We start from the raw sequence: 25,015 nt of genomic DNA on the forward strand, positions 1-25,015 counted from the left end.
TCGTGAGAGAAGCATGGCTACAGACTTTGGACCCTCATTAGGCCTTATGAAGGGACACACGGCATCATTGATTATTTAACAGTAATCTCCTCTGACGTGGTCTCGCTGTGATGAGCCAAGTTCTACCTTTGGTGTGGCATGATACTCTTGTTTTCGCTTAGTTTTCTCTGGTCACATTTAGCACAGCAGTGAAGCCTAGTTCCAATGGGGTCCCTTTCTGAATGGATACCTGTCTTGACAGTGACAAAAAAATAGAACATTCCATTATAAGATATTCTTCCCTTTATTACAGTATATGCATGCCATACATTATAATAGTAATTTAATAGAGATTGTGGTTTACAACACATTTATGTTTCTTTGTAGCAAATACAATGTTTTAGATCCAAGGCAAGAAATACAGATACAATATTATAGATTTCAAAGCACTTTGTTTCCAAGTAAACCTACATTAGGAGTCACCTTCCGCTCACAACAGCACACTAAAATCAGTAACCTATATTATTACCTCACCTGAACAAGAGAGGGAAATGAGATAATGTAATCAAATACCTTGAAGATACTGTCTGTTCCACCAACAACTCATTAAACACATTCTTATCTGTAAGTAACAGAACACAATAGTAGTTTCTAATATTTTAACAACCCATTAAATTGGCAGCTGACACAAAATACTGATTATTTTTATTTCATGCATGGTGGTCCCATGTACACTATGAATGTTGCTATGAGATGAGTTATAACCAATAAGTACCATTTCATGAATGCTGCCAACATGTACATGTCCCCGAGTTTCGGTGTTTTATACTCCGAGAATGTCAGTTCTGTAATTATTAACAGCAATTCCGTTTATGCTCAGATTTTTAGGTATACATTTAATGTGTGCTTTGGGATGTAAGGACTGATTTCAGCAACCCCTCCTTTGTCTTGTGTGCTTTTAAGTCTCAGGCTGGAGTGAGTGGTCACTGAGACTCCTCCAGTGCCTGTGCACCCAACCCCTCCGCTCTGGATCGTCCTATAAAGCTCTCTTCTCATACAAAGCTCTCTTCCATGTTGGAGCACAGCAGGAAAGAGTCCACCAGTCTGGGATTGATCAGCTGCTGGTGGTCGGTGGCCTCGATGCTGTCTGGACACCCCGCTGCCAGCCTCCTCAGGGCAGCCTGCAGAGCACAGGGAGATGGCTGGATCAGTGAAGACATTCAACACCTATTTAATCGACTGCACTGTAGCGTATGACGTAGCACAGAAAAAAAAATCAATATTGATCACTATAGATATAGTTCAATATAGATTACAGATCGAGATTTTGCTGATTATCAGACATAAGTCCTTCAGCTATTTATTGATGGGCTGAGGTTTGACTGACACTGTGCAGTGCATGACTGCTTCAGTATTCTGTGTTACAGTACAACTGAGAGGGAGCATGGCAGTATGAAACAAGACAACAGTTCTACTCCAGCAGGGGAATGGCAAATATTTACTACATATTAGTTAACAAAATGTTCTCTGAAAGCCAACCCTCTTTGAAGGCTGGTTCAACACTGATAAAATCTCCATTATAACCCCTGGCAATAGCGATAAAAAAGAATACTATTAAATGTACTTAAGTATAACAAGCAGTGTAAAACAGTGAAGGAGAGAGCCCTTATGTGCAAGAACCGTCCAGCAATATTAATTAAGCCTCTGACTCTTTTACACAGTTCTAAAGAGCTCTTTATCTAGCCTGTTATCTGGCCTTATCAATTATGATCAGGCTAACTGAATGATAAAGGATGAACAGGAATACGTATGATATATTTAAACATAACCTGCTTCCTTATATAGTGGGATCTCCTTATGGTGAGAAGACTGGTTCAGATCAAGGACTGCTGTCTTTTTGCCCCATGGATACAAACCTCTCATTAAGTTAGACACACTTATGCACTGGAAAAATGTACTTCACAGAGTGTAGCCCATGTGTATGGGAAATATATTATTTACATATATGGTTCACATTCAAACACATTCTCAGAAATAGAACTATTGTACACAGACAACCATACAAACACTTATTTAAATATACCTACCAGACATGCAACTAGTACAGAGTCACTGTTGTTCCGCTCCGCTGGTGAGCGACACAGTTCGATTAGTCGAGGGACAGCTGGAGAAATGGAAGACCATGGTCAGTTTAGAAATTGTGTTGTCGATTGACCTACACAAAGGTCCTATCATAGGAGGCTGCTGGGGGAGGACGGCTCATAACAATGTCTGGAATGGAGTCAATGGAATGGTATCAAACACATGGAAACCACGTGTTTGATGAGTTAAATGACCATTCCATTAAATCCATTCCAGCCATTACTATGAGCCTGCCTCCCCAATTACACTTTTTTCCCAACTGCTTACACACGTTTTCAAAACTGTCTCTCCTTTTTTCAAAACTCTACACACAATTCCCTAAACTGCACACACAAAATGCAAAATACCTCACATCTCCTTCAAAATGTAACACTGCATTCAAAATGCCATAAACACATGTCAGAATGAAGCATTTGCATCAAATGGCAAACATTGCTTTCATAATAGTTTTTGGATATACCATGTAAACACTGTTGTTCTAAATCTAAAGCTCTTTGGGCTTTCATAGGCTTATATCTACATTTCAATATAATGTTCTGCAGTGAAAGTAATCTGCTGAGAGGGGTAACAAGTACACTGTAAACACCAATGCAATGTAGAAACAGAAAATATTTATTAGGCCAAACATTACTGTTGTATACAGTAGCATGCAACAAAACCATAAACATATGTAAACCAAAAGCATATTCTTTAGAATACAGTAAAGAACACAATTGTGTGTGTGGGGTCCCGGGGGGGCAGTCCAGGAATTGGGGGGGGGGGGGGGGCAGTCACCAGTGCTAAGATACGCTTCATCTCTTCTCCGGGCTGGGTCTGGCCACAAAATACTGTGGCTGCCCACATCACAAGATACGTTTTCTCTTGCCAAACATCGAGGGAAGAATCTCCTAGCATGGCGTATCCAACCTTGGACAGAGGCAACCTCTATGTCCCCACATGCGTCCTCCATTGCCTGGAGAAGCGGCATGCGGGCATAGGGTTGGCGATCATACACTTTCCAGCGCCAGGCTGAGAAGAATTCCTCTATGGGATTTAGAAAAGGTGAATATGGGGGTAGGTACAAAACTACAAATTGTGGATGGATGGCAAACCAGTTTTGGACCAGAACAGCCCGGTGAAAACTAACATTGTCCCATAAAACCACAAATCTAGCAGGCTCCTGATCTGGATCAGGGACAAGCATTGTGTAAATTGCATCCAGAAAAGTGAGCATATGGCCGGTGTTGTACGGACCCAGTGTGGCATTGTGATGGAGGACCCCGTTTTGAGTGATGGCAGCACACATAGTTATATTACCCCCACGCTGTCCAGGGACATTGGTAATTGCCCTCTGTCCTATTGTGTGTGTGACCTGGTGAATAAGTGTAGCATTTTGATTGGTTGTGTTTGGAAAAGGAAAGCAAGTCACTTCCTGTTAGATTTTTGTGTTTTAGGTAGAGAATTGTGTGTAGTGTTTTGAAAAAAGTGTTTTATGCAATTGACAACTGAGTCAAAGGCTGAGAAATAGCTTATGGTTTTGGATATTTGGTGTGTAGTTTTGCACTTTGAGTGAGAGGCTTCAAAAATCGTGTGACATGAAAAGATTTTGTTTGTAAGCAGTTGGAAAAAACTGTAATGTGCCACCAACCTCCTGTGGTTGCTATGATTACTGAGAGTAAAAAAGGGCTGAAAAGACAGTGGTACACACATGCGTTCATCACACCAAAATGCTGTTTGAGATAAAGATTTACAGCGTTAAAATACTTAAAAGAAAGGTCATCCTAGTCGAGTCATTGAATGCAACTAAGAAGAGATAGGATATTATTTGATATTATTTGTTACTTTTATTTCTTATTCGTATTTTTTTAAGGTATTTTTTCAAAATTGCACTGTCGGTTAGGGCTTGTAAGTAAGCATTTCACTGTAAGGTCTACACCTGTTATTTGGCGCATATGACAAATACAATTTGATTTGATTTGAAGTGGTCTAAATACTATCAGCTTAGGTAGCAGAGAAGCATATGGAGTAGGGGGAAGTTGCCCCTAGACACTGATCTTGGGGCAGTTTAGCATTTCCCCCACTAATGGTTAAGATTTGGATTTGGGGAGGCTGATCCTAGATCTGTACCTAGGGGAAACTTGACCCCAGAGCGAGGGCCTCTACCTTGCAGCTGGATGGCTGTTTGGGCCACGTCCGGGTCTCTGCTCAGACGGGCCAGTGTGACTGCGGCTTTCTGCTGGACCCTCTCGCACGCAGCGCCCTCCGATGGACTAGAGGAGGATGGCTTCTCACCCAGCAGCTGGAGCAGTCTCTCAATACCTAGCAGACACAACACACAACACAGACAGAGGACATAGACACACAACACACAAACAGAGGACATAGACACACAACACACAGACAGAGGACATAGACACACAACACACAAACAGAGGACATAGACACACAACACACAGACAGAGGACATAGACACACAACACAGAAACAGAGGACATAGACACACAACACACAAACAGAGGACATAGACACACAACACACAGACAGAGGACATAGACACACAACACAGAAACAGAGGACATAGACACACAACACACAGACAGAGGACATAGACACACAACACACAAACAGAGGACATAGACACACAACACACAGACAGAGGACATAGACACACAACACACAAACAGAGGACATAGACACACAACACACAGAAAGACAGAGGACAAAAACACACAAACAGAGGACATAGACACACAACACACAGACAGACAGAGGACAAAAACACACTACACACAGACAGACAGAGGAAGTAGAGACAAAACACAGACAGACAGAGGACATAGACAACAACACACAGACAGACAGAGGACAAAAACACACAACACACAGACAGACAGAGGAAGTAGAGACAAAACACAGACAGACAGACAGACAGACAGACAGACAGACAGACAGACAGACAGACAGACAGACAGACAGACAGACAGACAGACAGACAGACAGACAGACAGAGGACGTAGACACACAACACACAAACAGACAGAGGACGTAGACACAACACACAGACAGAGGACGTAGACAACAACACACAGACAGAGGAAGTAGACACAACACACAGACAGACAGAGGAAGTAGACACAACACACAGACAGAGTACGTAGACAACACACACAGACAGAGGACGTAGACAACAACACACAGACAGAGGATGTAGACAACAACACACAGACAGAGGACGTAGACAACAACACACAGACAGAGGACGTAGACACAACACACAGACAGAGGACGTAGACAACAACACACAGACAGAGGACGTAGACAACAACACACAGACAGAGGACGTAGACACAACACACAGACCGAGGATGTAGACACATCACACAGACAGAGGACGTAGACAACAACACACAGAAAAGAGGATGTAGACAACAACACACAGACAGAGGACGTAGACAACAACACACAGACAGAGGATGTAGACAACAACACACAGACAGAGGACGTAGACAACAACACACAGAGGACGTAGACATAACACACAGACAGAGGACGTAGATAACAACACACAGACAGAGGAAGTAGACACAACACACAGACAGAGGACGTAGACACAACACACAGGCAGACAGAAGAAATAGACACAACACACAGACAGAGGACGTAGACAACAACACACAGACAGAGGACGTAGACAACAACACACAGACAGAGGATGTAGACAACAACACACAGACAGAGGATGTAGACACAACACACAGACAGAGGACGTAGACAACAACACACAGACAGAGGACGTAGACAACAACACACAGACAGAGGATGTAGACAACACACAGACAGAGGATGTAGACAACACACAGACAGAGGAAGTCGACACAACACACAGACAGAGGAAGTAGACACAACACACAGACAGACAGAGGATGTAGACAACACAACACACAGACAGACCGAGGAAGTAGACACAACACACAGACAGACAGAGGAAGTAGACACAACACACAAACAGAGTACGTAGACAACACACAGACAGAGGACGTAGACAACAACACACAGACAGAGGATGTAGACAACAACACACAGACAGAGGACGTAGACAACAACACACAGACAGAGGACGTAGACACAACACACAGACAGAGGACGTAGACAACAACACACAGACAGAGGACGTAGACAACAACACACAGACAGAGGACGTAGACACAACACACAGACCGAGGATGTAGACACATCACACAGACAGAGGACGTAGACAACAACACACAGACAGAGGATGTAGACAACAACACACAGACAGAGGACGTAGACAACAACACACAGACAGAGGATGTAGACAACAACACACAGACAGAGGACGTAGACAACAACACACAGAGGACGTAGACACAACACACAGACAGAGGACGTAGACAACAACACACAGACAGAGGAAGTAGACACAACACACAGACAGAGGACGTAGACACAACACACAGGCAGACAGAAGAAATAGACACAACACACAGACAGAGGACGTAGACAACAACACACAGACAGAGGACGTAGACAACAACACACAGACAGAGGATGTAGACAACAACACACAGACAGAGGATGTAGACACAACACACAGACAGAGGACGTAGACAACAACACACAGACAGAGGACGTAGACAACAACACACAGACAGAGGATGTAGACAACACACAGACAGAGGATGTAGACAACACACAGACAGAGGAAGTCGACACAACACACAGACAGAGGAAGTAGACACAACACACAGACAGACAGAGGATGTAGACAACACAACACACAGACAGACCGAGGATGTAGACACATCACACAGACAGACAGAGGATGTAGACACAACACACAGACAGACCGAGGATGTAGACACATCACACAGACAGAGGACGTAGACACAACACACAGACAGAGGACATAGACACACAACACACAGACAGACAGAGGACGTAGACACAACACACAGACAGACAGAGGACGTAGACAACAACACACAGACAGAGGAAGTAGACACAACACACAGACAGACAGAGGAAGTACACACAACACACAGACAGAGGACGTAGACACAACACACAGACCGAGGAAGCAGACACAACACACAGACAGAGGACGTAGACAACAACACACAGACAGAGGAAGTAGACAACAACACACAGATAGAGGACGTAGACAACAACACACAGAGGACGTAGACACAACACACAGACAGAGGACGTAGACAACAACACACAGAGAGAGGAAGTAGACACAACACACAGACAGAGGACGTAGACACAACACACAGGCAGACAGAAGAAATAGACACAACACACAGACAGACAGAGGAAGTAGAGACAAAACACAAACAGACAGACAGACAGACAGACAGACAGACAGACAGACAGACAGACAGACAGACAGACAGACAGACAGACAGACAGACAGACAGACAGACAGACAGACAGACAGACAGACAGACAGAGGACATAGACACACAACTCACAGACAGACAGAGGACGTAGACACAACACACAGACAGAGGACGTAGACACAACACACAGACAGAGGACGTAGACAACAACACACAGACAGAGGAAGTAGACACAACACACAGACAGACAGAGGAAGTAGACACAACACAGAGACAGAGGACGTAGACAACACACACAGACAGAGGACGTAGACAACAACACACAGACAAAGGATGGAGACAACAACACACAGACAGAGGACGTAGACAACAACACACAGACAGAGGACGTAGACAACAACACACAGACAGAGGACGTAGACAACAACACACAGACAGAGGACGTAGACAACAACACACAGACAGAGGACGTAGACACAACACACAGACAGAGGATGTAGACAACAACACACAGACAGAGGATGTAGACAACAACACACAGACAGAGGACGTAGACAACAACACACAGAGGACGTAGACACAACACACAGACAGAGGACGTGAGACAACAACACACAGACAGAGGAAGTAGACACAACACACAGACAGAGGACGTAGACACAACACACAGGCAGACAGAAGAAATAGACACAACACACAGACAGACAGAGGAAGTAGAGACAAAACACAAACAGACAGACAGACAGACAGACAGACAGACAGACAGACAGACAGACAGACAGACAGACAGACAGACAGACAGACAGACAGACAGACAGACAGACAGACAGACAGACAGACAGACAGACAGAGGACATAGACACACAACTCACAGACAGACAGAGGACGTAGACACAACACACAGACAGAGGACGTAGACACAACACACAGACAGAGGACGTAGACAACAACACACAGACAGAGGAAGTAGACACAACACACAGACAGACAGAGGAAGTAGACACAACACAGAGACAGAGGACGTAGACAACACACACAGACAGAGGACGTAGACAACAACACACAGACAAAGGATGGAGACAACAACACACAGACAGAGGACGTAGACAACAACACACAGACAGAGGACGTAGACAACAACACACAGACAGAGGACGTAGACAACAACACACAGACAGAGGACATAGACAACAACACACAGACAGAGGACGTAGACACAACACACAGACAGAGGATGTAGACAACAACACACAGACAGAGGATGTAGACAACAACACACAGACAGAGGACGTAGACAACAACACACAGAGGACGTAGACACAACACACAGACAGAGGACGTAGACAACAACACACAGACAGAGGAAGTAGACACAACACACAGACAGAGGACGTAGACACAACACACAGGCAGACAGAAGAAATAGACACAACACACAGACAGAGGACGTAGACAACAACACACAGACAGAGGACGTAGACAACAACACACAGACAGAGGATGTAGACAACAACACACAGACAGAGGATGTAGACACAACACACAGACAGAGGACGTAGACAACAACACACAGACAGAGGACGTAGACAACACACAGACAGAGGATGTAGACAACACACAGACAGAGGATGTAGACAACAAACAGACAGAGGAAGTAGACAACAACACACAGACAGAGGAAGTAGACACAACACACAGACAGACAGAGGATGTAGACAACACAACACACAGACAGACCGAGGATGTAGACACATCACACAGACAGACAGACAGACAGACAGACAGACAGACAGACAGACAGACAGACAGACAGACAGACAGACAGACAGACAGACAGACAGACAGACAGACAGACAGACAGAACAGAAAGACAGACAGACAGAGGACGAGACACACAACACACAGACAGACAGAGGACGTAGACACAACACACAGACAGAGGACGTAGACAACAACACACAGACAGAGGAAGTAGACACAACACACAGACAGACAGAGGAAGTAGACACAACACACAGACAGAGTACGTAGACAACACACACAGACAGAGGACGTAGACAACAACACACAGACAGAGGATGTAGACAACAACACAAAGACAGAGGACGTAGACAACAACACACAGACAGAGGACGTAGACACAACACACAGACAGAGGACGTAGACAACAACACACAGACAGAGGACGTAGACAACAACACACAGACAGAGGACGTAGACACAACACACAGACCGAGGATGTAGACACATCACACAGACAGAGGACGTAGACAACAACACACAGACAGAGGATGTAGACAACAACACACAGACAGAGGACGTAGACAACAACACACAGACAGAGGATGTAGACAACAACACACAGACAGAGGACGTAGACAACAACACACAGAGGACGTAGACACAACACACAGACAGAAGACGTAGACAACAACACACAGACAGAGGAAGTAGACACAACACACAGACAGAGGACGTAGACACAACACACAGGCAGACAGAATAAATAGACACAACACACAGACAGAGGACGTAGACAACAACACACAGACAGAGGACGTAGACAACAACACACAGACAGAGGATGTAGACAACAACACACAGACAGAGGATGTAGACACAACACACAGACAGAGGACGTAGACAACAACACACAGACATAGGACGTAGACAACAACACACAGACAGAGGATTTAGACAACACACAGACAGAGGATGTAGACAACACACAGACAGAGGAAGTAGACACAACACACAGACAGAGGAAGTAGACACAACACACAGACAGACAGAAGATGTAGACAACACAACACACAGACAGACCGAGGATGTAGACACATCATTCAGACAGACAGAGGATGTAGACACAACACACAGACAGACCGAGGATGTAGACACATCACACAGACAGAGGACGTAGACACAACACACAGACAGAGGACATAGACACACAACACACAGACAGACAGAGGACGTAGACACAACACACAGACAGAGGACGTAGACACAACACACAGACCGAGGATGTAGACACATCACACAGACAGAGGACGTAGACAACAACACACAGACAGAGGATGTAGACAACAACACACAGACAGAGGACGTAGACAACAACACACAGACAGAGGATGTAGACAACATCACACAGACAGAGGACGTAGACAACAACACACAGAGGACGTAGACACAACACACAGACAGAGGACGTAGACACAACACACAGACAGAGGAAGTAGACACAACACACAGACAGAGGACGTAGACACAACACACAGGCAGACAGAATAAATAGACACAACACACAGACAGAGGACGTAGACAACAACACACAGACAGAGGACGTAGACAACAACACACAGACAGAGGATGTAGACAACAACACACAGACAGAGGATGTAGACACAACACACAGACAGAGGACGTAGACAACAACACACAGACAGAGGACGTAGACAACAACACACAGACAGAGGATGTAGACAACACACAGACAGAGGATTTAGACAACACACAGACAGAGGAAGTAGACACAACACACAGACAGAGGAAGTAGACACAACACACAGACAGACAGACAGAGGATGTAGACAACACAACACACAGACAGACGAGGATGTAGACACATCATTCAGACAGACAGAGGATGTAGACACAACACACAGACAGACCGAGGATGTAGACACATCACACAGACAGAGGACGTAGACACAACACACAGACAGAGGACGTAGACACAACACACAGACCGAGGATGTAGACACATCACACAGACAGAGGACGTAGACAACAACACACAGACAGAGGATGTAGACAACAACACACAGACAGAGGACGTAGACAACAACACACAGACAGAGGATGTAGACAACAACACACAGACAGAGGACGTAGACAACAACACACAGAGGACGTAGACACAACACACAGACAGAAGACGTAGACAACAACACACAGACAGAGGAAGTAGACACAACACACAGACAGAGGACGTAGACACAACACACAGGCAGACAGAATAAATAGACACAACACACAGACAGAGGACGTAGACAACAACACACAGACAGAGGACGTAGACAACAACACACAGACAGAGGATGTAGACAACAACACACAGACAGAGGATGTAGACACAACACACAGACAGAGGACGTAGACAACAACACACAGACAGAGGACGTAGACAACAACACACAGACAGAGGATGTAGACAACACACAGACAGAGGATGTAGACAACACACAGACAGAGGAAGTAGACACAACACACAGACAGAGGAAGTAGACACAACACACAGACAGACAGAGGATGTAGACAACACAACACACAGACAGACCGAGGATGTAGACACATCATTCAGACAGACAGAGGATGTAGACACAACACACAGACAGACCGAGGATGTAGACACATCACACAGACAGAGGACGTAGACACAACACACAGACAGAGGACATAGACACACAACACACAGACAGACAGAGGACGTAGACACAACACACAGACAGAGGACGTAGACACAACACACAGACCGAGGATGTAGACACATCACACAGACAGAGGACGTAGACAACAACACACAGACAGAGGATGTAGACAACAACACACAGACAGAGGATGTAGACAACATCACACAGACAGAGGACGTAGACAACAACACACAGAGGACGTAGACACAACACACAGACAGAGGACGTAGACACAACACACAGACAGAGGAAGTAGACACAACACACAGACAGAGGACGTAGACACAACACACAGGCAGACAGAATAAATAGACACAACACACAGACAGAGGACGTAGACAACAACACACAGACAGAGGACGTAGACAACAACACACAGACAGAGGATGTAGACAACAACACACAGACAGAGGATGTAGACACAACACACAGACAGAGGACGTAGACAACAACACACAGACAGAGGACGTAGACAACAACACACAGACAGAGGATGTAGACAACACACAGACAGAGGATTTAGACAACACACAGACAGAGGAAGTAGACACAACACACAGACAGAGGAAGTAGACACAACACACAGACAGACAGACAGAGGATGTAGACAACACAACACACAGACAGACGAGGATGTAGACACATCATTCAGACAGACAGAGGATGTAGACACAACACACAGACAGACCGAGGATGTAGACACATCACACAGACAGAGGACGTAGACACAACACACAGACAGAGGACATAGACACACAACACACAGACAGACAGAGGACGTAGACACAACACACAGACAGACAGAGGACGTAGACAACAACACACAGACAGAGGAAGTAGACACAACACACAGACAGACAGAGGATGTAGACACAACACACAGACAGAGGATGTAGACACAACACACAGACAGAGGACGTAGACAACAACACACAGACAGAGGACGTAGACAACAACACACAGACAGAGGATGTAGACAACACACAGACAGAGGATTTAGACAACACACAGACAGAGGAAGTAGACACAACACACAGACAGAGGAAGTAGACACAACACACAGACAGACAGACAGAGGATGTAGACAACACAACACACAGACAGACGAGGATGTAGACACATCATTCAGACAGACAGAGGATGTAGACACAACACACAGACAGACCGAGGATGTAGACACATCACACAGACAGAGGACGTAGACACAACACACAGACAGAGGACGTAGACACATCACACAGACAGAGGACGTAGACACATCACACAGACAGAGGACGTAGACAGCAACACACAGACAGAGGATGTAGACAACAACACACAGACAGAGGACGTAGACAACAACACACAGACAGAGGATGTAGACAACAACACACAGACAGAGGACGTAGACAACAACATACAGAGGACGTAGACACAACACACAGACAGAGGACGTAGACAACAACACACAGACAGAGGAAGTAGACACAACACACAGACAGAGGACGTAGACACAACACACAGGCAGACAGAATAAATAGACACAACACACAGACAGAGGACGTAGACAACAACACACAGACAGAGGACGTAGACAACAACACACAGACAGAGGATGTAGACAACAACACACAGACAGAGGATGTAGACACAACACACAGACAGAGGACGTAGACAACAACACACAGACATAGGACGTAGACAACAACACACAGACAGAGGATGTAGACAACACACAGACAGAGGATGTAGACAACACACAGACAGAGGAAGTAGACACAACACACAGACAGAGGAAGTAGACACAACACACAGACAGACAGAAGATGTAGACAACACAACACACAGACAGACCGAGGATGTAGACACATCATTCAGACAGACAGAGGATGTAGACACAACACACAGACAGACCGAGGATGTAGACACATCACACAGACAGAGGACGTAGACACAACACACAGACAGAGGACATAGACACACAACACACAGACAGACAGAGGACGTAGACACAACACACACAGACAGAGGACGTAGACAACAACACACAGACCGAGGATGTAGACACATCACACAGACAGAGGACGTAGACAACAACACACAGACAGAGGATGTAGACAACAACACACAGACAGAGGATGTAGACAACAACACACAGACAGAGGACGTAGACAACAACACACAGAGGACGTAGACACAACACACAGACAGAGGACGTAGACACAACACACAGACAGAGGAAGTAGACACAACACACAGACAGAGGACGTAGACACAACACACAGGCAGACAGAATAAATAGACACAACACACAGACAGAGGACGTAGACAACAACACACAGACAGAGGACGTAGACAACAACACACAGACAGAGGATGTAGACAACAACACACAGACAGAGGATGTAGACACAACACACAGACAGAGGACGTGAGACAACAACACACAGACAGAGGACGTAGACAACAACACACAGACAGAGGATGTAGACAACACACAGACAGAGGATTTAGACAACACACAGACAGAGGAAGTAGACACAACACACAGACAGAGGAAGTAGACACAACACACAGACAGACAGACAGAGGATGTAGACAACACAACACACAGACAGACGAGGATGTAGACACATCATTCAGACAGACAGAGGATGTAGACACAACACACAGACAGACCGAGGATGTAGACACATCACACAGACAGAGGACGTAGACACAACACACAGACAGAGGACATAGACACACAACACACAGACAGACAGAGGACGTAGACACAACACACAGACAGACAGAGGACGTAGACAACAACACACAGACAGAGGAAGTAGACACAACACACAGACAGACAGAGGATGTAGACACAACACACAGACAGAGGATGTAGACAACAACACACAGACAGACAGAGGATGTAGACACAACACACAGACAGAGGACGTAGACAACAACACACAGACAAACAGAGGATGAGAGAAACAGGAGAAAAAAGACAAAGCAAACATGGAGTCAGGGGCTTTAATACACAACATCAACAAGAAGAGTCAGGGGACAGAGAATAAGAGGGTTGAGGAAGCAGGCAACATGGCAGAAATGTGGGTTTACGTTGTCATCTTGAGGATTATAAGAGAATTGCAATAAAAAAATGCATCTCTGATTGTCATCTCTCTGTCATCTCCCTCCTTTGATATTAATCAATGTCTCTGTGATGACCAGCGAATACATCTGTGGAGATGTTTAACATGATGTTAGTCTCATTCACATACATCAAATACTGGTAAAAACAGGTTTTTGCGTACCTTTCTCTTGCAGGACTTCAGGTGCAGACTGCTCCAAAACAGAGAGGTTTGCCAAGATGGTAACCACCTAAACGGACCACAGTCAACAGGGCATACCAGAGATTTGACAACACTCAACACATTTTAGCATGCCTCCTTGTAAAATATGACAGTGCTGGGCATGAATTACTCAAATTCTACAGTACTTTGAATGATGGTAAATCTGGTTTATGGAATGCCCTCTTAGGAAATTAGGAAGATATGGCAGGTGTGTTTGCATGAAGGTGTTTACATACATATGTAAGAGGGTAGGTCCCCTCCCTCTCCCGAGCGCAGCATTTTAACCAATCACTCTACTGAAACCATGGTCTTGGTGGGAGCAATGATCTACATATAGATCAGCGTGTCCTCTACCTGGTCTTTAGAGTAGGGAGTATCAACTCTCTGGCGGTCTTTGCATGCCTGGAGGAGGATGTGGATGGCGTTGAGCTGGAGGAGGATCTCACAGGCCATGCTGTCGAAGAATGTGATGTTGGCAAGGGCAGCAGACGCCAGGAGGAAGACCTCGCCACAGGAGGCACTCCCGCACAACTCTGGAGGAAACACACAAACATTAATCTTCAAAAATCACCTTGACCTCATGGACCTTACATTCATAGCTCCACCTTTGAATTTGAGTGGTTACATTTCTGCATCCCCATCCCAAAACTAAGTGAAGGAGCTGCCCGTTGTCTTGTTTTTCCTTTAAAGTGTTTCAGAATGAACACACTGATCTAGCCATATCAAAGCCCTTCAGTACAGCAGCCATACACTCACTGATGAGAGCGGTGACAATGTCCTCCATGCTCTCCAGGAAGCTGCCCAGGTGCTGGGTGGAGGTGTGGTGGGGCGAGGTGATCTGGGCCACCACTGCCGCTGCCTCTGCCCTCGCCGACTCAGCTCTGTTCTCATCGGTCAGGATGTCCGCCAAGCACAGGATCCCATCCACCTATAAGAAGGGTGACGCATATGTATAGCACACAATGACAAGCACATTCTGTTATGTTGAATCATCTAATACTAGACATAAGGATAACACGCAAGGCAGTTAACCCACTGTTCCCCGGGCGCCGAAGACGTGGATGTCGATTAAGGCAGACCCCCGCACCTCTCTGATTCAGAGGGGTTGGATTAAATGCGTAAGACACATTTCAGTTGAAGGCATTCAGTTGTACAACTGGCTAGGTATCCCCCTTTCCCTTTCCACCAGGCTACACACACACACACACACACACAGGTCCATTTGGAATTCATTGAAGAAGTCCAACATAAAAAGGAAGAAGAACCTGGCCAAGTACAGTATAACCACATATGATGTAACAAGCCCCGAGCATCTCATTGGATTGACAGCTGCCTTTCTATAGTAGGCTCTTTTTTTAGGCGGTCCAGACAGATAGTTAAGTGTTCGGGGTCAACCCTGGTAAAGTGTCCAGGTTATCCCTGGTTAAGTGTCCGCGGTCCACCCTGGTTAAGTGTCCGGTGCCAACCCGGTTGAGACTTGGCCGCTCTGCCCATAAAGCCATCACGATTAAACGACACCACTCCAATGTTACGGCCATCTCCCTCTGGGGCTGAGGGCTCACAGATCTCACCTGCCATTTCCCCAACACGTGCACATCAGGTTTGGGGGAATGTGATTCACGTGTCTCTCAAAATTGTCACCTCGTTGGTGCAGACCCAATGTCTTTGTCTCCTAATATAGTTAAGTGAAACAGGAGTATTCCAATAAAATCTGATTTTATAACGGTAGAAAGAGCGCTGGGCTTGGCGATTTTATAATTCGTCACGATGGGAAAAAAAGTGTGGATGTTCACCCCCCTCCCGCTTTTATCTGAATTCTAATTGGACATTGTTTGAGATGGTCGAGAGGTGTGGGTTGATGTGCATGTGTTGGGGGGAGGGGGGGGGGGGGTTGTTTGGGGGTAGGCAAAGTAAAATACACACATAGTGAGAGAGAGAGAGAGAGAGAGAGAGAGAGAGAGAGAGAGAGAGAGAGAAAGAGAGAGAGAAAGAGAGAAAGAGAGAGAGAAAGAGAGAGAGAGAACCCAAGGAAGTTGGGTAGAGTGATACGTGTGTCTATACAGTGAACTTTTCATCCAGGTTTGGAAATAAAATATTTATCCACATGGTGTCAATGTTGCACAGACAAAATTCTGGTGCACTTCCCACTACTATAACAGTACCTTTGAGACCTTGCATCTTTGAGCAGTAGTGCCGGCGACCCGGCAAATATTGTATTAGTGTTCAAATATACTGTGGAATAAAACTAAACCTTTTATTAATATTAGCAAAACATTTTACCTCAAAACAGATAACCTGTATAACTCTACCTTTGAAGGATTTGACCATCAAGTCTATAATGGAAGCGACCAGTGTTAAAATACAGAGCACCCAAACAGAAAAACATTGCAATAATTGTCACTTTTAGCTTTTTTGTCTCTCTGTGAAAATATCTACAAAAAACTTTCAGCGTGAGTAGAATTGTTTCGTGAGCTCATACAAAGTATCCATCCTAGACACACCTGTCAGAGACATTTCCTGTAGAACATCACTATGAGCTTGATGATAGGACAACTCCGTATTTCTGTCTCCTAATACTTCACCAGCGTGCCGGCACGGCCCATCGAAGCGGAACAATCCCCTCTTCCGCCCACCTCTCCCGTCCCTCTCCCCGAAATATGCTGCACTGAGATGAACTTCTCATTCATATCTTGCCCCCGGGCTATACCGAATGTCTTCCAAAATGTATTACTAATCGTGTGGAAGAAGACACTTACTTGGCTCGACTTATAAAAGTTTTGTGGCCTATTAATAATAACAAATGTCTACCAACTTCTCAAAGGGGTATATATTATATAATAACTTTGTACCAAAGTTAAGCAGCCCAAATATAATGTACTGTAGGACACATGTACTATAGGACACTTTTTGTCGATGTGCCTTTGGTTTTTAGAGTGCAGTAGACACGACCACGGAGGTTCAACTTCATCATGATCTTACTGTTTTAACCACATGCACCAACAGAAATGAACAAGCAGTTTCCAACCAATTATTATTATTACATTTTTTTACCTTTATTTAACTAGGCAAGTCAGTTAAGAACAAATTCTTATTTTAGGAACAGTGGGTTAACTGCCTAGGAACAGTGGGTTAACTGCCTTGTTCAGGGGCAGAACGACAGATTTTTACCTTGTCAGCTCGGGGATTTAATCTTGCAACCTTTCGGTTACTAGTCCAACGCTCTAACCACTAGGCTACCTGCCACAATAAAACACAAGGAGTGAATCATTCCCTTTCCTCCATCACTCGACAACTGTGACAGGTGTGGTTGTCGCGGCTGAGCGATGGCTCATGTTCAGTTCGTGGCATCCACTTCCGGGACAGTTCCCCCTTCCTGGAGGATCTAATCTGGGGCCGATTGTCATTGCTATGCTGTCTGGCGTATCTACACCTGACTGACTCCGTTCTCCAAGCTGCTCTTTGAGCAGACACAGACACCGGTGTGGCGTCATTAATCAATGAATGGGGTTGTACTTGACTTTCATGGGTGGAGATGCTTTGTGGTTTTTGTTTGTTCTCAAAAGAAGAAAGAAAAACACACAGAAAGATTCTGATTCTATAGGCCTACTGAATCACAAGACTCTGTTTCTATCGGCCTACAGAAGCATAATAATCTGTATATATATCGACCTGCTGAAGCACAAGACTCTGTTTACATAGGACATACTGAAGCAGAAGACTCTTTTTAAATAGGCCTACTGAAGCACAATACCCGGTTTAAAATCGGCCTACTGATGCAAAAGACTTGGTTTATATAGGTCTACTGAAGCACAAAACTCTGTTTATATCGTCCTACTGAAGAACAATACTTTGAACATATATGCCTACTGAAAAACAATACTCTGTTAATATCCCCTTACTGAAGCACAAGACTCTGTTTAAAAAGGCCTACTGAAGCACAACACTTTGTTTATATAGACTACTGAAGCACAATACTCTGTTTATATCCCCCAACTGAAGAACAAGACTCTGTTTATATAGATCTACTGAAGCACAATACTCTGTTTATATAGGCCTACTGAAGCACAAGACTCTGTTTCTATAGGACTTCTGAAGCTCAATATTCTGTTCATATAGGCCTACTGAAGAACAAGACTGTTTAAATCTGCCTACTGAAGGACAAGACTTTATTTAAATAGGCCTACTGAAGCACAATACTCCGCTTATATTCCCCAACTGAAGAACAAGACTGATTATATAGGCCTACTGAAGAACAAGATTCTGTTTATATAGGACTTCTTGTAACGTCTGTCGTCGGAAGAAGACCAAGGTGCAGCGGAGTTAGTGTTCATAATTTAATTCAGAAAGAACACTATATAACTACAAAACAAGAAACAACCAACAGCTAAACAGTACTGACAGCTAACACACTGAACAGAAACAATTACCCACAAACCCCAACGGAAAAACATGCACTTATGTGTGACTCCCAATCAACAGCAACGAACTACAGCTGTGCCTGATTTGGGAGCCACACACGGCCCAAAACAAAGAAATACAAACACATAGAAACAAAACATAGAACGCCCACCCAATGTAACACCCTGGCCTAACCAAAATAAAGAACAAAAAAAAACCTCTCTATGGCCAGGGTGTTACAGTACCCCCCCCCCCAGGTGCGGACTCCGGCCGCAAAACCTGACACTGAAGGGGAGGGTCTGGTTGGGCCCTCTTACGGCGGCGGCTCAGGTGCAGGACGTAGCCTCTGCCCCACCCTTGGCGTCGCCCTCTTTGGTGGCGCACCTGGCCGCGCCGAAGGTCTGGTGGGCGACCCAGGCTTCACCCGGCGACCCTTGTTGCGCCCGGCTGGCGGGCGGCGCTGGCTGCGCCCGGCTGGCGGACGACCCTGGCTGATCCGGGCAGATGGGCCACTCGGGCTGGGCCGGAGGACAGGCGGGCCACTCGGGCTGCGGAGGACAGGCGGGCCACTCGGGCTGGGCCGGAGGACAGGCGGGCCACTCGGGCTGGGCCGGAGGACAGGCGGGCCACTCGGGCTGGGCCGGAGGACAGGCGGGCCACTCGGGCTGGGCCGGAAAACAGGCGGGCCACTCGGGCTGGGCCGGAGGACAGGCGGGCCACTCTGGCAGCGCCGGCACGGCGGGCCACTCTGGCTGATCCGAACAGGCGGGGCAGCCTGGCAGATCCGGACAGGCGGGGCACCCTGGCAGATCCGGCTCAGGATTCACCAGGCTGGGGAGACATGAGGGAGGCCTGGCTCTGGGCGCAGGCCCTGGACTCACCAGGCTGGGGAGACCCACTGGAGGCCTGGTCTGAGGAGGCGGCACAGGAGAGACCAGGGTGGAGGGATCCACCGGAGGACTGGTCCTTGGAGGAGGCACAGGACGAACCAGGATGGGGAGACCCACTGGAGGACTGGTCCGAGGAGGAGGCACGGGCTTGACCAGGTTAGGGAGACCCACTGGAGGACTGGTCCGTAGAGGAGGCACGGGCTTGACCAGGATAGGGAGACCCACTGGAGGACTGGTCCGTGGAGGAGGCACGGGCTTGACCAGGATGGGAAGACATGCAGGAGGCCTGGTTCTGGGCGTAGGCACAGGACGTGTAGGGCTGGGAAGACATGCAGGAGGCCTGTTTCTGGGCGCTGGCACAGTCTTCACCAGACAACCAGCATGCACCTCAGGACGAGTATGGAGAGCTGCCTCAGGTGACATCATTTCCACGACACGCTCCGTAGGGCGAATGCCGTGCCTTATGCACCACACTAGCAGCTCTCTCATCTCTCTCTCCTTTAATTTCCCCATTAACTCCGTCACAGTCTCTGCCTCGTACCCCTCGCTCTCCTCCAATGTCAGCCCGACTGGCTCTGGTTCCGACCTCAGCTCCGCCGACTGTCCCGTGTGCCCCCCCCAAAAAAATTATTGGGGCTGCCTCTCGTGCTCGTTGCACTCTCTCTCCTCATAGTATCGCCTCTCCGCTCTCGCCGCTTCAATCTCCCACTGCGGGAGGCGATAATCCCCAGCCTGAGTCCATGGTCCCTCTCCGTCCAGGATTTGTTCCCATGTCCACGAGTCCATCAAGCTGTACTCCTGTCACTTCTCCTTCCTCCGCTGCTTGGTCAGTTGTTGGGTAATTCTGTAACGTCTGTCGTCGGAAGAAGACCAAGGTGCAGCGGAGTTAGTGTTCATAATTTAATTCAGAAAGAACACTATATAACTACAAAACAAGAAACAACCAACAGCTAAACAGTACTGACAGCTAACACACTGAACAGAAACAATTACCCACAAACCCCAACGGAAAAACATGCACTTATGTGTGACTCCCAATCAACAGCAACGAACTACAGCTGTGCCTGATTTGGGAGCCACACACACAGCCCAAAACAAAGAAATACAAACACATAGAAACAAAACATAGAACACCCACCCAATGTAACACCCTGGCCTAACCAAAATAAATAACAAAAAAACCCTCTCTATGGCCAGGGTGTTACACTTCTGAAGGACAAGACTGTTTATATCGTCCTACTGAAGAACAATACTCTGTTTATATAGGTCTTCTGAAGCACAAGACTCTGTTTGTATAGGTCTACTGAAGCACAATACTCTGTTTATATCCCCTAACTGAAGAACAAGACTTGAATTTATATGCCTACTGAAACACAATAATCTCTGTATTTTCCCGTACTGAAGCACAAGACTGTTTATATCATCCTACTGAAGCACAATACTCTGTTTAGATCATCCTACTGAAGCACAATACTCTGTTTATATAGGCCTACTGAAGCACAAGACTGTTGAAATAGGTCTACTGAAGCACAAGACTCTGTTCATATAGGTCTCCTGAAACACAAACCTCTGTTTATATAGTCCTACTGAAGCACAATAATCTGTTTATATCCCCCTACTGAAGAACAAGACTGTTTAAAATCGACATACTGAAGCACACGACTCTGTTTAAATAGGCCTACTGAAACACAAGACTATGTTTAAATAGGCCTACTGAAACACAAGACTCTGTTTCTATAGTCCTACTGAAGCATAATACTCTGTTTATATCCCCCTACTGAAGAACAAGTCTCTGTTTATGTAGGCCTACTAAAGCACAAGACTCTGTTTAAATAGGCCTACTGAAACACAATACTCTGTTTCTATAGGACTTCTGAAGCACAAGACTCTTTTTATATAGGACTACTGAAGCACAATACTCTGTTTAAATCGTCCTACTGAAGAACAAGACTTTGTTTATATAGGCCTACTGAAACACAATACTCTGTTTATATCCCCCTACTGAAGCACAATACTCTGTTTATGTAGGCCTAGTGAAGTACAACACTCTGTTGAAATAGGTCTACTGAAGGACAAGACTCTTTTTATATAGGCCTACTGAAGGACAATACTCTGTTTAAATTGTCCTACTGAAGCACAAGACTGTTTATATAGGCCTACTGAAACACAAGACTGTTTATATAGGTCTACGGAAACATAGGACTCTGTTTATATAGGTCTACTGAAGCACAACTGTTAATACACTCCTACTGAAGCACAATACTTTGTTTATATAGGCCTACTGAATCACAAGACTCTGTCTCTATAGGCCTGCTGAAGCACAATACTCTGTTTATATCCCCCTACTGAAGAACAACTCTGTTTATATCGTCCTACTGCAGCACAAGACTCTGTTCATATAGGTCTATTGAAGAACAAGACTGTTTCTATAGGTCTACTGAAGCACAATACTCCGTTTATATAGGTCTACTGAAACACAAAACTCTGTTTATATAGTCCTACTGAAGCACAATACTCTGTTTATATCGGTCTACTGAAGCACAAGTCTCTGTTTATATAGGACTACTGAAACACAAGACTCTGTTTATATCCCCCTACTGAAGCACAAGACTCTGTTTCTATAGAACTTCTGAAGCACAAGACTCTGCTTAAATAGGCCTATTGAAGCACAAGACTCTTTTTATATGTGCCTACTGAAACACAATACTCTGTTTATATCCCCCTACTGAAGCACAAGACTATTTAAATAGGCCTACTGAAGCACAATACTCTGTTTAAATTGTCTTACTGAAGCACAAGACTTTGTTTATATAGGCCTACTGAAACACAATACTCTGTTTATATCCCCCTACTGAAGCACAAGACTATTTAAATAGTCCTTCTGAAGCGCAAGACTGTTTCTATAGGACTTCTGAAGAACAAGACTTTGTTTATATAGGCCTACTGAAACACAATACTCTGTTTACATCCCCCTACTGAAGCACAATACTATTTATATTAGGCCTACTGAATCACAAGACTGTCTCTATAGGTCTGCTGAAGCACAATACTTTGTTTATATCCCCCTACTGTAGAACAACTCTGTTTATGTAGGTCTACTGAAGCACAATACTCTGATTATATCGTCCTACTGCAGCACAAGACTGTTTATATAATCCTACTGAAGCACAATACTGTTTATATCGGCCTACTGAAGCACAAGACTGTTCATATAGGTCTACTGAAGAACAAGACTGTTTCTATAGGCCTACTGAAACACAATACTCTGTTTATGTAGGCCTACTGAAGAACAAGACTGTTTATATAGGCCTACTGAAGAACAAGACTCTGTTCATATAGGTCTACTGAAGCACAAGTCTCTGTTTATATAGGCTTACTGAAGCACAAGACTTTATTACTGAAGCACAAGACTATCGGTATATATATCCCGAAAGAAAGAAATTCTCACTCCAATACAATTTTATAGAAAGTTAGCAAAAAGAGAGAAGATCGTGTGACCATGGAAAATAAAATGCTTTTCTATTTGTGGACAAATCACCCTTATTAAGGAAAATTGTGATAAATAAAAATATATACCAGTTTCATTTAAGGACAAAAAAATTTGACAGCTGTGCCATATAGATTGCAAAATAATTGGGTAGAGATCTTCGATGTACCGATTCCATGGCACATGGTTTACGAATTGACACGCAAAACAACACCGGATTCAAAACTTTAAATTTTTCTATGTAAATGATTATTCAAAATTCTTGCAACCAATAGAATGTTATATATATGTGGATACAACCTACGAGGTGATTAGATCATTTATTTTGGTACTGTCTATATGTACAGTGGGGGGGAAAAGTATTTGATCCCCTGCTGATTTTGTACATTTGCCCAATTACGAAGAAATGATCAGTCTATAATTTTAATGGTAGGTTTATTTGAACAGTGAGAGACAGAATAACAACCAAAAAATCCTGAAAAACGCATGTCAAAAATGTTATAAAATGATTTGCATTTTAATGAGGGAAATAAGTATTTGACCCCTCCGCAAAACATGACTTAGTACTTGGTGGCAAAACCCTTGTTGGCAATCACAGAGGTCAGACGTTTCTTGTAGTTGGCCACCAGGTTTGCACACATCTCAGGAGGGATTTTGTCCCACTCCTCTTTGCAGATCTTCTCCAAGTCATTAAGGTTTCGAGGCTGACATTTGGCAACTCGAACCTTCAGCTCCCTCCACAGATTTTCTATGGGATTAAGGTCTGGAGACTGGCTAGGCCACTCCAGGACCTCAATGTGCTTCTTCTTGAGCCACTCCTTTGTTGCCTTGGCCGTGTGTTTTGGGTCATTGTCATGCTGGAATACCCAACCATGACCCATTTTCAATGCCCTGACTGAGGGAAGGAGGTTCTCACCCAAGATTTGAGGGCACATGGCCCCGTCCATCGTCCCTTTGATGCGGTGAAGTTGTCCTGTCCACTTAGCAG

At 45.2% G+C, this 25,015-nt stretch overlaps 1 protein-coding gene across 1 annotated transcript in view; it reads right to left on the reverse strand.

Moving 5' to 3' along the window:
* Positions 1 to 264: 264 nt before the first annotated feature.
* Positions 265 to 25,015, reverse strand: part of LOC106584619 (protein inscuteable homolog) — a 100,909-nt gene continuing 76,158 nt past the window's right edge. Inside the window, exons 8-13 of the mRNA XM_014170100.2 lie at positions 16,009 to 16,180; positions 15,607 to 15,785; positions 15,214 to 15,280; positions 4,264 to 4,419; positions 2,067 to 2,143; positions 265 to 1,160 (exon numbers count right to left, since the gene is read on the reverse strand). Of these exons, the coding sequence (XP_014025575.1) occupies positions 1,032 to 1,160; positions 2,067 to 2,143; positions 4,264 to 4,419; positions 15,214 to 15,280; positions 15,607 to 15,785; positions 16,009 to 16,180 (780 nt within the window). The 3' untranslated portion in view covers positions 265 to 1,031. The remainder of the gene's footprint in view (positions 1,161 to 2,066; positions 2,144 to 4,263; positions 4,420 to 15,213; positions 15,281 to 15,606; positions 15,786 to 16,008; positions 16,181 to 25,015) is intronic.

Source organism: Salmo salar, chromosome ssa23 (genome assembly GCF_905237065.1).
Source record: "Salmo salar chromosome ssa23, Ssal_v3.1, whole genome shotgun sequence".
Taxonomy (NCBI): domain Eukaryota; kingdom Metazoa; phylum Chordata; class Actinopteri; order Salmoniformes; family Salmonidae; genus Salmo; species Salmo salar.